Genomic DNA, 13,554 nt, shown 5'->3' with positions numbered 1-13,554 from the left:
CCTTCCTAAATGCCCATGAGAAAACCTATCCCTACGTGTTTCCATCCCTGCCATTGGGCTCTCTGTGTATGTGTGCAATAAGAATGCCTTTCATGGGCTATGACAGGATGAAATAATCTTGGCAAGCAAAGTCTGCATGGAAATCAGCAGAAATCAAAGTAAAGATTCACACTGAGGTGCAGAACTATTGAATTCGGCACGGAAATGCTCATGCCCAGAGCATCACTGACCCAAAAGAACTCCAGAAGATAAACTGCCAGATTCCACACATCGACCCAGATGACTAACACCTCTTCACTCAATCATCTGTAGGCTAAAACACTATTTACTATGGATGAAGATAATAAATGGGGCTCCAAATTAGTGTCAGGCAAAGAAGCAAGTACACAGTGTTTGTTCTTTTAACATCCTGAAGGAAGGAGGGCAATATGCAGCATCATTTCTTCTAGTATTATAGTCCTCTGACAGGAAGTGACTGTAATTAATGCTTCTTCATTAGTATTTTTAAAAAGACAGAATAGGAATCCTTCTACTTATACATTGTCTGTATATCTACCACTTTACCTTCATCATCTGTTTCTCTTCTTCAGTGCACGTTTTCATAATCTTATCCCCGGATTTAACAAGTTCATCTATAGCATCTTTGTGCCTTAAAATCTCCATGGTAAAAGCCTTGAAACACAATAAAAACTGGTTAGAATAATAATTAAAGAAAAAAAAAAGTATTTGGAGCAAAAGCTGGTTTTGAAGTGCATTAATTATGATGGACTGAAAATTAAATCATGCCAGTACATTTTCTAGATGGAGAGTGTGCCGGCCAATAATTAAAATGACAGTTGGAAATGCATTTCTTTTACCTTTTGAACTTGCAGCTGAGCAGTGGTCTGGTCTTGCTCAAGCCTAATATCACCCAGAGACATCAGTTTCTTTTCTGTTTCTGCAATCCAGGCAAATTCAGCATCAGCTGCTTGATCAAACTAAGTGAGGGAGACAAGAATTAGTTCAGCAGTTCTACAGACATGAAATTAGAATAACAGTTTCAAAAATTTTAAAGAAGATTAAACAAAAAAAGAAGATTTTTAAGAAGATTTTAGAAAGATAGCAGCTCAATTTCCATTTGAGGTTTTTTTATATAAATGAAATACAATGCCCAAAATGGTTCTGAGGGATTGTAATACAAGCAGCTTAATTCATAAGCATGACAAAGCAACAGAAGCAAATACTTCTTTCCAGAGCCTACAGCTCTCTATCAGTCGAAACAAAATACAAAAGGATTATAATCTCAGAGTTTTAACTGGACTGCCTGTTTTTATTTTATTCTACTTTTTCATCTCTGTGTTTGTTATTACTGCTAGTGTTGCAATTGTTTGATGTTACCCTACTAATCTGAAGAGCTGCTTTGGTATTAAATGATCAAGGCAAAACAATCACAGTTGAATTAAGTTAGCGCAAAAACCTCACCAAATTTAGAGCAGAATTTCATCCAAATCTAGGCCACAGATTAAATGCAAGAGGGGTTTCTTTTTGAGCATTTGGATACATCCAGTCCTTTTCCTAAAAGCACTCATTTCTCACTACAACTATTCAACATTTAAGTGTTTCAGAAATTTCCTGAAAGCTATAATGTAATCATAGGACCTGTTTCTTACTAACTGGCAAAGAAAAGCATGAAAAGAATGTGGGATTCTAAGTCTTCTGAAATGTGAGACCAAATTAAAAAACAATAAATCATACATTCTCTCTTCTGATCAAGTTTATAGGCATGCATCTTAGCACTCATGTTGCAATACTCAATCAGGGCAGCTTTGAGCCTAAGCCATAGAAAAAATATTACATGGGATGTATCAGATGCACATTATAGAACCTATTAAGAATTTATTTACTGAATTTGTTAAAACTCTGCCCCCTCTCCAAAATTAACTGAACCTTAATATAGCCATGAGTTATTGTGAAAAATCTGTCAGGTTGTTTTAAGTCAGAACCTGCTATTTGTGTTGTTGATGCCCACACTTTCCTTAGAAATCTTCTGAACACTGTCAGTCCCACTTGCCTTTAAAATATGTTGATCTGTGCCTTTATGGCTGTAGTCCATAGCAGCCTTGTTCCTTAATATAACTGGAACTGACTTTAGTCACTAACTCAGACTTTTCTTAGTGGTTAATCATGAGTCCCACAACATGAAAGAAACAGTTTTTCAGCCTTTATAATCTATTTGTTACATGAAAGGGCAGAACATTATTTTTCACTATATGTCATTTCTCATTTAAAATAACAGAAAGGAAGACTTGTCCTAAATATTGTGACATCCTACTAGAAAGGTATGTTCTGAAATAATCAGTACTGTAAACATTAGCATGAAGCACATGCACCCGTGGTAGTTAAACCCTGGCTTTAGAAACTGCAGTTCACAACCAAGGTTTTCAGAAGTCCATCTATTTAAGACAGAAATGGAGAAGATGGTTTCAAATGTGTTAGATGTACAAACTAACTGCAGTGTGACTTCCTGATATTCATGGGTATGTAGGTAATACTAAGGAAATAGTTAATGGAAATTACAAAGTCAAGGCATGGCACTGAAACTTCTAAGTTAAATAGCATTGAGGAAGGGAAGAACTCTAAATTCAATTTGCTGAAAGTATAGGATTTCCAATTTGTGATGCTTAAAAAAAACATTAAGGAATAAAAAGCATAAAATTGGCACTCTCTGCATTCAAAATTTGAAATGTTTTCTTCCCATTATACATGGCAGTTACTTATGAGCCCTGGGCTACACTTTGAGTTGCTATAAAATCGTCTACTTAATCCCCATCCAGTTTAACCAAGCATAGTTCATTGCAGTACATTTTCTTCTGATCAGGAATGATTGACTTCTGAATATGATGATGCTGTGATTTTCTCCATGAATGATTTCTAAAGCACTCTATGGCTGCTTTAGAGTGAAGAACAAGCCCAAAGTAGAGTATGACCTTGTGTTTCTACACACTAGAGGACCCCACCAAGGCTTTCAGTCTTGAGAAATGATGACTAAACTATGCATCTGAATTTGTCTCTATTATCAGCCAGAGACCATTTTACCCAGGTAGTTAAAAATCCTGGGCATTCCATTTGTCAATTATTCTTCCAGGTTCCATTCACAACTTGAAGCTATTCTGCCTAATCATCTGTGTTTCTTGCTGCATTCCTCACCTTGGTCCAGGAACATCTTGCAGAAAACCCAAGCTTACTCCTATCAAAGCCTTGTATTCTCAGCAGCTTTGTCCTCCACCCAAAACTTCTTAACACTATAGGCACTTCAACAAGTTGCCACAGAGCAAACTTAAAGAGCACTAATTTCTCCAAAAATGCTTTTTATTTTGCATAGCTAAATGGGAAGTATCTTATCCTTTACTGGAAGCACATTAAGCCACCTGAAACTTATCACAGGACATAGCATATAGGAGTTTATTGTGATGATGTGGGCTGGCCAAAGTGGAGGTAGGGGGTATGCAGGATGAGGGTGCAACAGGCCCTTGCAACATTAGCTAGTGGAATAGCAGCTCTGGGCTTTTCATGCCTGGACCTGAAACTGCACAGCTTATGCTAGAGGATGCAACATAGTCATGGAATTCAGAAAATCTGAAAGAGGGCCAATATATAATCTCCTATCTCACCTTATCACTCATTAAAAAAAAAAAAAAGAAAAGAAAAGAAGAATCACCCTTCATTTTTGAGGATTAGGTTAACGAGTCAAGAAAATAATTGGCAAACCCCTTAAAAAGAAATCTGTAGTTATTTTTAGGCTCACTTAGAAGAAAATCTGAATTACTGACAGTTTCCTTTTAATCAGCTTTTAGCAAATTTTGAAATTATCACACATGCTTTCTCCTTGTCCTGTTACAACAGTTTGTGGGAACTATACAGCAAAAGGAGAAATCTCCACTAATATTTTTATGCCTGAACTGGAAAACTGTGTTTCCACACTGCATTTATAAACTGGCTTAAATATGAGACTACTTAGTAACAAAATTAGAGCCCAGTTCTCAAAGTGCATCCTTATATACTTCTGTGCATGTATAGAAACCTCCACATATTAAATAACTTGGGTTTTGAGCCCCAAGAAGTATTGTGGATACTAATAAAAGCAAGTGTTATTTAAATCCTCCACTACAGCTTGAACAAGGCCATCTAGCTTTTAATTTACTGATGTGCAGAGGAGCTGGACAATCAACTGGTGCTAAAAGGTGCGGCTAACCTAGCAATATCAGTGCCACATCCAGAAAAGGTGGCTCAGGATCTTGGAGCATATTTTACTTAACACAATATGATGCACAAGAGATGTGGGCCATTCAGTTCTTAAGCAAACTCTGACTTAAGGAGCCACAGCATAGTAACAACAATTTTAGCTAAAATATTGCTGTTTGCATCAACAAAAAGGGAGACAACTACAACAGAGTACAGATTAACAGATTTCTGGCATTCATATTTTAATGCTATTTTAATGCTGGAGTCCCATTTCATTCAAATGGGCCTTTTGCTGCTCAAGGATAACAAACTATTGGCAACATTATTACAGGACAGCTTTTGTTCAAGTACATGTTGCAGAGACTGTTACTTTCCAAAGAACAGTTTTCAGTACCTGCTGGGATCTCAGGATGGCAGCATCAATCTCATCCACCTTCTGAGAGATCGTGTCACTCACTAATCTGTAACGTTCGTTGTCCTCTGTAATCATCTTGTCCAGCCCCTCTCTGGCCCTCCATGGCACCAGCTCCAGGAAGGCACTGCCAACTTCATTCAGAGTGTCCACTAAGCCTTTGTTGTTCTTTGCTTCTTTTTTCAGCTCCTGTAAAAGGCCATTTTAAACAATTAAACCATTTAAATGTGGCAGTATACAAACAGAACATACAAAGTTTGCAGTTTTTTCATTCTTTAAACTAATCCATGAGTCCAGAACTGAAATGTTTTCCACACAAACCAAAGGGCTAGAATACTTATTTTCAGCTAAACTGTATTAGCTTTTCAATACTGTAAGTTGTTTGACAGAAAGGTGGGTGATTCCTCAGAGAATTTTCCACAGAATCTAACCTAAATATATTTCTCCATTCAGTATGACTATCTTAAAATTTTCTAAGAATTGTTAGTACTTCATGAAGCATCCAAAGAAAATAAAACTAATGGATGGTTGTGAACTGCAACTCCATAATGAAGTCATCAGCAATGGAAATCAGCATGCAATACAGCAAAATATGATAAATTCAAATGATTTCTGCAATGACTGGATTAAATTTCAAGCACATATTCACACAAAGGAACGAGATTTTACCTGTACAGAACTCCCCATCTATTAAAGAAATTGAATAGAATTTTTCTAAGCTTCCACCCTCAGCATTTTCCATACCATGCAGCTTACACATTTTTTCTTTTGAAATGAACCTTGTTAAATAAAATTAGTAATATATGTTTAAAATGCACTTTTAAACATGTATTTATATGTTTAAAAGTGCATTTTACAGGATTTTATCCATGCCACAGCTAAAGAACTAAAATAACTTTGTTTGATAGTTTATGAAGTTTCCCAGTCTTAGGTAACTCCATGAACGAAACAAAAATGCTGTGCTTCTCTTGTGCTAAAAACAAAACTCAGCCTAATTTCATAAGTGATTATAACAGATGACTCTGGAAAAAGAGTTTGATTCTTAAGTACTGTTACATTTAGTGAAATTATCTGGATGCAAAACTAGTTATTAAAAAAATTACTTCATATCAAACATAAATTAACAAAAAATGTCACCGAATCACAGAACAGTAAATATATCACAGGTTCTAAAACCTACTTTTTGTCTTTCTTGTACTTGGCTTAATTCTTCACCCTTTGGTATCTGTGTTTCATAGGAGAGTAACTCCATCTCTACTTCATCAAGCCATTTGCAGAGTTCCTCATGAGTTGAGTGCAGTTGGCCTGCAAGCTGCAGTGCCTGCTCTAAAGTCTTGGATACATCAGAACTTAATTTTGTAATGTCTTTGTATCTTGCTTTAATGCCTTCCAGTTTATCTTGAACAATTACAACTTCATCACCTAAAATATTAAAGGAATGTTATTTCCCATGATCACAAATATTAAAAAAAAAGAAAACAAAACAAAACCACAACAACAAAAAACCTAAATTCCCAAACTCCTCATATTACAGAAATCCCGATATTTAATATATAAAATAATCCAAACAAGGTGACAAGACCAATCCTCAACTGCTGTAAATTATCCTACCATCTCTAAAGCCCATAGAGCTACAAAGTTGACCTCAGTTCAGCATCAGTCCTTTTTTTCTGCTTTACTAAACTATTACAAAGTAAGGAGTTAAATCCAATTTTAAACAGAAATATTCTTATAAAATAAAAAAATCCACCCTTAAATTCACAATACTTCTTATAAAGGCCAAACAAAAGTTGTAAAAGTGTTACTGAAAATGTAAAGAACAAAAAAAAATCTACACATTACTAACTAGACCTTCAATTACAGTAGATTTTGACATCACAGTTCACACTCATTGTTGTCCATTTCAAACAAGATAAAAGGCTAAAAGAAAAACAATGCATTGAAATTTATTAGCCACAATATTAGAAATGTTCAAATTCCATCACAGAATATGTATAATGTCAAAGTTTGGAACAGAAGAGGATAATGTCACCCTGGACAAACATATGTCAAAGGGTTCAAGAACTTTACAAGTACTGGAAAATTTGGACAGATGTTCTACAGAAGGGACACATTGTATAGAACTGGAATGCAGCTTTTCCCACAGTATTAGTTCCCATGGCTGAAGCTTTTCCCTTGCAGTACTAGGTAGGCTAATATCTTGTTCATCTGTGGATGCCTGCAGGGAGTTTATTGTGTCCACTGCCAAACAGCCCTCCAGTATGAGTAATGTCCATAACTCGCTATTAGGAATGGAATGCAGGTTCACTAAAATAATTTTCCACTAAAAATAATAAAGGGATTCAAGGGCTAAATTCTCTACAGGCAAAAAAGGCCTTTTGCTCACTTACATTAAAAGTAAAATTGGCCCCAAAACATAACCTAGGCTTGACCTTAAACCTTATTAAAATAAACAACTATGATTGCTTTAACCAGTAAATATGAACCATATTTACGAGTTTCACTTTAATTTTCTTAGGCACCTACAAGAAAAAAAGTATGACAAATTATAGTTTTATGTAAGTTCTCACCTGTTGTTTGTTTGAGAAGCTCTAAGCCATTTTGTATAGCCAAATCAACATTTTGTTTTCTAAGAAGAATCTCTTCTTGAAGATCCTATGAATAAAGGTCATTTACATTAGCACAGACCTAAAGAAAGTATTATTTTTATTTAGAATAAGCATACTGACATTTTAAACAAAATATATCAATGAAAATAAATGATGTATGGGAATATAAATCAAATTAAAAACATGAATTAAATAAGAAATGAACAGAAATCAAAATACCAGTAGTTCAGAGTGCTGTTTCTCAAGCAATTCTGTGTTGCAATCTTGGACTGACAATTTGTTCAGTTTATCATGGATTTCATTCAGCCAGTTCATCAATTCAACTTCGTCCTCCCCAAAAATCTGAGCATTGCTGTAAGCTTGCTGGAGAAGTTCAGACCTGCTGTTGCTCCTCTCTTGAACTTCAATGTATCGTGCCTGAGCAGAATCTAGCTTTTCCTGCACCATATCTTTATCTTCCCTGGAGCTCATAGTCTTTAGAGACTGGCCAGCGCTAATGGCCTGATGTAAACTCTTATTGTGAGCTAGGACATCATCTTCTAGGGCCTATATTTTATTTTAAATAATGAAGAATAATGGAAAAGAAAATCAGAAAAACATAAAATAAAATTGAGTGAAACTAAATAAAAGTTGAACAAAAAAGGACATATTGCCAACAGAAATATATAAAACTTAAATTACAGGGGAAAAAAAATGAAACGGTATGGTAAAATGAGTACAGTGCAACAGCTTTGCCAGTTGTGTCGAGCTTTACAGAAGCATCTAAAAACAATAACCACAGCAAGTGAGTGGTTTGTATCTTACTTTATGCTGAGAAATCTGCTGCTGCAGTTTGGAGGCCTGTGTTCCAATAGGTTCTGCATTTGCAAGCCTCTTCTCTGTGGTTGTCAGCCACTCCACCAGTGGCTCCAGAGCTTCGTGGAACTGCTGTGCTACCACCGAGATGCCTTCCAGCTGACGGTTCCTATCAACACACCCAGGGAATGGTTACCTCTTGGGGTGAAGTAAGTGTCAAACACTTTTAATAAAGAAAGAAGTGCCTTGAATCCTTTGAAAAACACCCCAGAAATAATTCAATCTCATTGTAGGAACTAGTCACCAACTTGAACATATATCCATGATACTTATTGAAAAAGAAGGTAAAGCAGAAATCAAATAAAATTAAACACAAACAAACACCTCCAAGGCATTTGGCTAATATACCAGTTTCGAAAATAAAAATAATATCACTTTATTCATATACTATTACTAAAAATAATCTAGCACTCAATTCAGCAAAACATTGTTTTATACCCAGTTAAGATTGTTCTCAAGTTTCCAGCTGTCTTAAAGCATAAAGTTACATTCCCTTGACTGTTATACATGTTTTAAAGTTAGGCAAAGGCTTTACACTGTCATGCTTTGTCAGTGTTGTAAAATACCTTTAAACATTTTTTCAATGATGACAACTGAATTATTTGGTACTAAATTTGCATCTCTTGTCCTGGATAAAAGCTCTCAATGAAGTTAGTGAGACAACATTAATAAAGCACAGAGACTTGACCTCCAAAACAGAAAAGCAGTATCTAAAACATTTCTGTTTCAGATCATTACACGTCAGAGAAGACTCTCGATTACAGCAAAGTCGTCTCTACAAGCAGTGCTGAACCAATGTCATTCAATCAGACTTTTAGGAGAGATTTGTTCTACATGAAAACACCACAATAACATCTTTCAAATGAGGATCTTGTCCCAAATAAAAGCTACATTTATATGTGCTTTCCAAGGCTTATAAACAAGGTAGACTTGACATACTTAGCCATGGAACACTCTGTGGGGTACTCTACATAGTTTACAAAATCACCCTCAAATTCCTTCTTCATTTCTAGAGACCAGCCAAAGGAAAATGGAGACAAGCTTGCAGCTAATGGATGGCTTGGAAAAAGCTGCAATTTCATTTGTAATTAGATATCACCAGACTGGGAGGATATTATTAAATTAAACATGACATTAACATTTACCCCAGCTAATGAGTCAGATTCCTTCAATAAAAAAGAAAACAAAAAAGGAAAAGGAAAAAAAAAAAAAAAAAAGGAAATAATGGTCTATTAGTGGTTGACTAATTAAATAATCCTATTATTACTATGAGGTAACAAAACAGGTTCAGCTAAAGAGAGGCTACCAGAAAGAATAGAAGACAGCAGAGATGAGGTGAGTTCAATACTACTTTAAGTACCAACACAACCATTTGTTCTTCACTGTAAAGCTTCACTGTGCACTTTAAATTTTTCTTCAGCTTTCCAAGTCCTCTCTTGCTCTCAATTATAGGCCTTTTTCCAAGCTATATCTCATGCACTCTTCTCTCTACTCTAAAAAAGACTGTCCTTCTTAAATCTCCACCCAGTAAACATGTTCTGTAACCCTTTCCACACAGATTTCTCCAGACACTTTACAGTTAATAATTTTACAGGTATTTTATACATTGACGACAACTCATAAATGTAAGTCTGTCTTTACACAGGTACATTGTGCATGGATTTTGTTTGATTTTTTTCAATTGGAACGTGAAGTGGACCTCAATGTCATTTAAGAGATAGGGTTTTCTGTGATGCTAGAATACATCTATCTGTATACATTAAAGGTCCTTTTTTTTCCTTGAAAACTAAGCACCTTGCATGCACCTGCAACTGACATTATGATGACCTCTAAGTTGCAGAAACAAATTACGTAGATGATATATATATATATATATATGAAACAAAAAAAAAAGGAAATAATTGAGTGTCCCTTCTTTGTAGCAGCAGCCCAGGACTTCGAAGTTCCAACAGAATATCATTATTGTTTGTTAGATGTAAATTTGCACTTGATTCTATTGCAAAACAGGTTCTTGCCTGAATACACTTGCATTCTAATTAATTAACAGAGATAAAATATTCAGAAGATGCATATGTAGTTAATCCTAGAAGATTATCACACCTTAGACTTAACATTTTTTGAAGAGCTTTTGGTCTCCCCTCAGGTCACTTTTCTTCACTTTTCCCTTGGAGGACCCAGTACATCAAGACACTGAGACATAATGCAATCAACAGCATGATAATACTTCACAGTATAGAGTTCCACACGCTGCTTCTCAACATCTATCACACTCTATGTCTGCACTTTTCAAAGCCATGAAAGAATTTGAAGTACCTTGTTTCAGCTTTACTGAGCAAGGCATCCCATCGACTGTCCAGGAAACTCAACTGTTTCAGGATTTTCACTCTATCAGCAGGCTCTGCTGACTCGGCAATTTTCTCCCCTTCGCGCTTGATTGCCTCAACAGTAGGCTTGCGGTCATCCAGCAGCCTCTGGAGAAGCTATAGGGAAAGCAATCAAGCTCCAGGTTATCAAGAAATATTGCAATAATGCAAATGTAACAACAGTAGACTTCTTGAAAAGCCATTAAAACAAAACACAACCAAACCAAAAAAAAAAAAATCCCCAAAAACTAAACCACAATGCCTATATTGTGATAAAAATTTGAAGAAAGCTAATCAAAGAGACACACATAACACACACATCACAACTCTTTCCCTGACCAACACAGGCTCATTTTAGTTTCTCAGTTGTTTTCCTAAGAAGACTGGAGGTTCCTGAAGCTCAAACAACAGCCCTGGTTTCTCTGAGGTAACCCAAAAAGTGAACACATAGAGGAAAAAGTTCTGCCTAACACTCTTGAAGGAATGCAGCTACTCAGAACTAAGTTACATTTTATAGGAACATTTATGAGCAAACTGCATGCCCCTCCAGATTTGGCATCACAGAGGTAATTTGGATACATAGAGGGATGGGAAAATAGATACTAAAACTATTGTATAATCAACTCATCACTTATATGAGATACAATTGAGTTCACCAATCTAGTGTAGCACATTACCTTTTCTGTGAAGAATAAAATGAGCCCCTGTCTACAATGCTCCCTTCCTCCATCCCCTAGGTACCTTTGGTAACATTAACATTTTGCCACAGCAGTATCCCAAGACAACAACCTGTACTGCCCATAATTTTATATTAAATCCTTGGATGGCAGTGTACCACACAGTCCAACTGCATGAATTGTATGTTTCATCAGCTACATTACCATTTTTTTTTTTATATAACCACTATTAAAATATGCCAAAGCTGATAACACTGATAAGAGTTCCTGCATTAGCACAGGCCACTTCCCAATGAGATTCCAACTAATTACCAACAAAGATCACATGAAAGTCAAGAGCAAAGTATTTAAGTCTGTAATCTGCAATCCTATCTTGGTAGTACAGTACCAGGTAGAGTGAAAAATTACTAAGTTTTATTTCCTACCTTTCAAATGGCCAGATACTGAATTTTATGCTCTTTTTCCAATGGATCTTTAACATCCTTTCCAGATAATGTCAATAATTCTAACCAGAGTTGAGATTGCACAGTATCACTCTGTCTTATATCCAAGAAGATGAGCACTTCTCCCAACCCTGGACAAAGTTTTGAGTTTTGAACAGATGGCTCCTTTAAACACCTCAGCACACCCCAGTGTACTATAATACTCTTGAACAGATATTATGCTTTGCCAAAGACTGAGAATTTATTCTCACTGATCCAGTGGATGCAGAGAGATTCTAAAACCATTTCACTTACCTTCTGTTCTTGTATTTGGGCCTTGACAACTTTGAATTCAGCAGATGGTGGTTTCTGATTAGCCACAAGATCTTCTGTATCAATGAGCCAGCTAAGCAGAGATTCAAGGGCATCCTGAAATCTCCCACAGTGGAGGAGAGCTTCCTGCAATTGTGCAGCACGCTGAGCAACCTGAAAAAACAGCAGAGGATCTCACCTATTCATTTTATTTCTGTGAAATAATTAGTCAAAATCTGTAGAACATCTGTCAATATTGCTAATAAATACTCTTGTTTTTGTAACTATTCATAACAGCACTATGTCACAATTCAGCATGAATCTCTTGGGGCTGGAGACATCCAATGAAAAGAATAGACCACCTCCCAGTAAATCAGCCTGCTGTAGTAATTCCTTACAAGCTACTCCCGCTTTATATAGCTACAGTGTTATGAAATATACTGATGGGATGTTTGCATTTCAGATGGTCTTTATTTTACTTACAGAAAGAATGAGCCAGGATCTCAAAGCAGCAGCTCTTAATAAGGCCCAATAATCAATGTCATCAATGACAAATAGGAAAGGAGAAGGCAAATATGTGAACTACAGGTGTCTCTGGTTCTGCTGCATCACTCTTTCAGGAAGAGCGCAGAAGAGGATGAACACCATTTTTACTCCCCACCATTTCCATTTTTCCAACAGCAGCTACTGCTGAAGGAAGACTTGAAAAGCACAGAAATACAGCTGGTTTTTCAAAGTGGTACTTTCTGATGCCTCAAGCAATACAATCCTTAAGGTGCTCTAAAGGAAACAGTCCATAGACACACAAAGCTGGGCTATACCATTGCGCTGTGCACTGTGCAGGTACAACAGTGTGGGCATGAGCAAATAAAACAAAGTGAAAAAAACAGGCAAACAATGACTGAAAGTGGAACTGAATCTCCAGGGACCCCTTCAAACCCCAACCCAATTTCATGAGTCTGTGAGGCTTTCTTACATAAAAATCCAAAGACAGACCTAGGGAAAGTTTGGCAAAACCTTATAAATTACAACAATACCTCTGGCTATTAGCAATATAAATCTTATCCTTAGAATTACAAACAAAGTGACTGTGTAAAGCAAATATAATTCATATTCTTACTGAATATTTAATTTCCTGTGTTTGGAAAGACATCAGTGAGCAAACAGTCAAAAGGCAGAACCCAACAAGAGCAGGATAGTATACAAGATAATAACCTTCTTATTAAGAGTCTTCCATCGGGTGTTGACATCTTCAAGGTCGTGTTCAAGGTTTTCTGTGTTGGTACTTTTAGCAGCACTCTGAATAAGGCCCTGACCCAACCAATTTACTTCCTGTTGTTTAACTTGCAAAGGTTCAATTTCTTCTTTCTGGAATACCTGCAGTTGAAACCCAAGACAGACATGAAACACGGTAACTTCTGCCATAAAATGCATCTGGTGTTTACATGACAGTATGCAACAAAAACATTGCTTAAAACTGGTGTATAGAAGAAAGGAAGCCATTCCTTGTCAGGACCTTCCTAAAAAAGCATTAATAAATCTAAACAGAATAGATTAAATCTAAACAGAGTAAATTCAATACATCATAGAAGGGGAAATGACATACATTTCCATGAGTAGTCTTAGATAGGAAGGAAAGGGACAGAGAAAAAGAGAGGTAGTGGAAGTTTTAGGAGGTGAAAA

General features: G+C 36.2%; 1 protein-coding gene across 16 annotated transcripts in view; it reads right to left on the bottom strand.

Moving 5' to 3' along the window:
* Positions 1–13,554, bottom strand: part of DST (dystonin) — a 284,727-nt gene that overhangs the window by 51,836 nt on the left and 219,337 nt on the right. For 15 of the 16 annotated variants that reach the window (XM_033513007.1, XM_015620980.2, XM_015620978.2 and 12 more), the window contains 10 exons: positions 13,087–13,248; positions 11,875–12,045; positions 10,411–10,577; positions 8,047–8,206; positions 7,462–7,788; positions 7,204–7,288; positions 5,814–6,055; positions 4,616–4,822; positions 858–977; positions 565–672 (listed from right to left, as the gene is read on the bottom strand). In XM_033513007.1, coding sequence (XP_033368898.1) covers positions 565–672; positions 858–977; positions 4,616–4,822; positions 5,814–6,055; positions 7,204–7,288; positions 7,462–7,788; positions 8,047–8,206; positions 10,411–10,577; positions 11,875–12,045; positions 13,087–13,248 — 1,749 coding nt within the window. The remainder of the gene's footprint in view (positions 1–564; positions 673–857; positions 978–4,615; positions 4,823–5,813; positions 6,056–7,203; positions 7,289–7,461; positions 7,789–8,046; positions 8,207–10,410; positions 10,578–11,874; positions 12,046–13,086; positions 13,249–13,554) is intronic. The other variant, XM_033513006.1, reaches the window with a different exon arrangement.

The sequence above is a fragment of the Parus major genome, chromosome 3 (assembly GCF_001522545.3).
Source record: "Parus major isolate Abel chromosome 3, Parus_major1.1, whole genome shotgun sequence".
In the NCBI taxonomy this organism is placed as follows: Eukaryota; Metazoa; Chordata; class Aves; order Passeriformes; family Paridae; genus Parus; species Parus major.
Note: the sequence above shows the minus strand (reverse complement) of the source record. Positions and strands in the feature narration are given on the sequence as shown.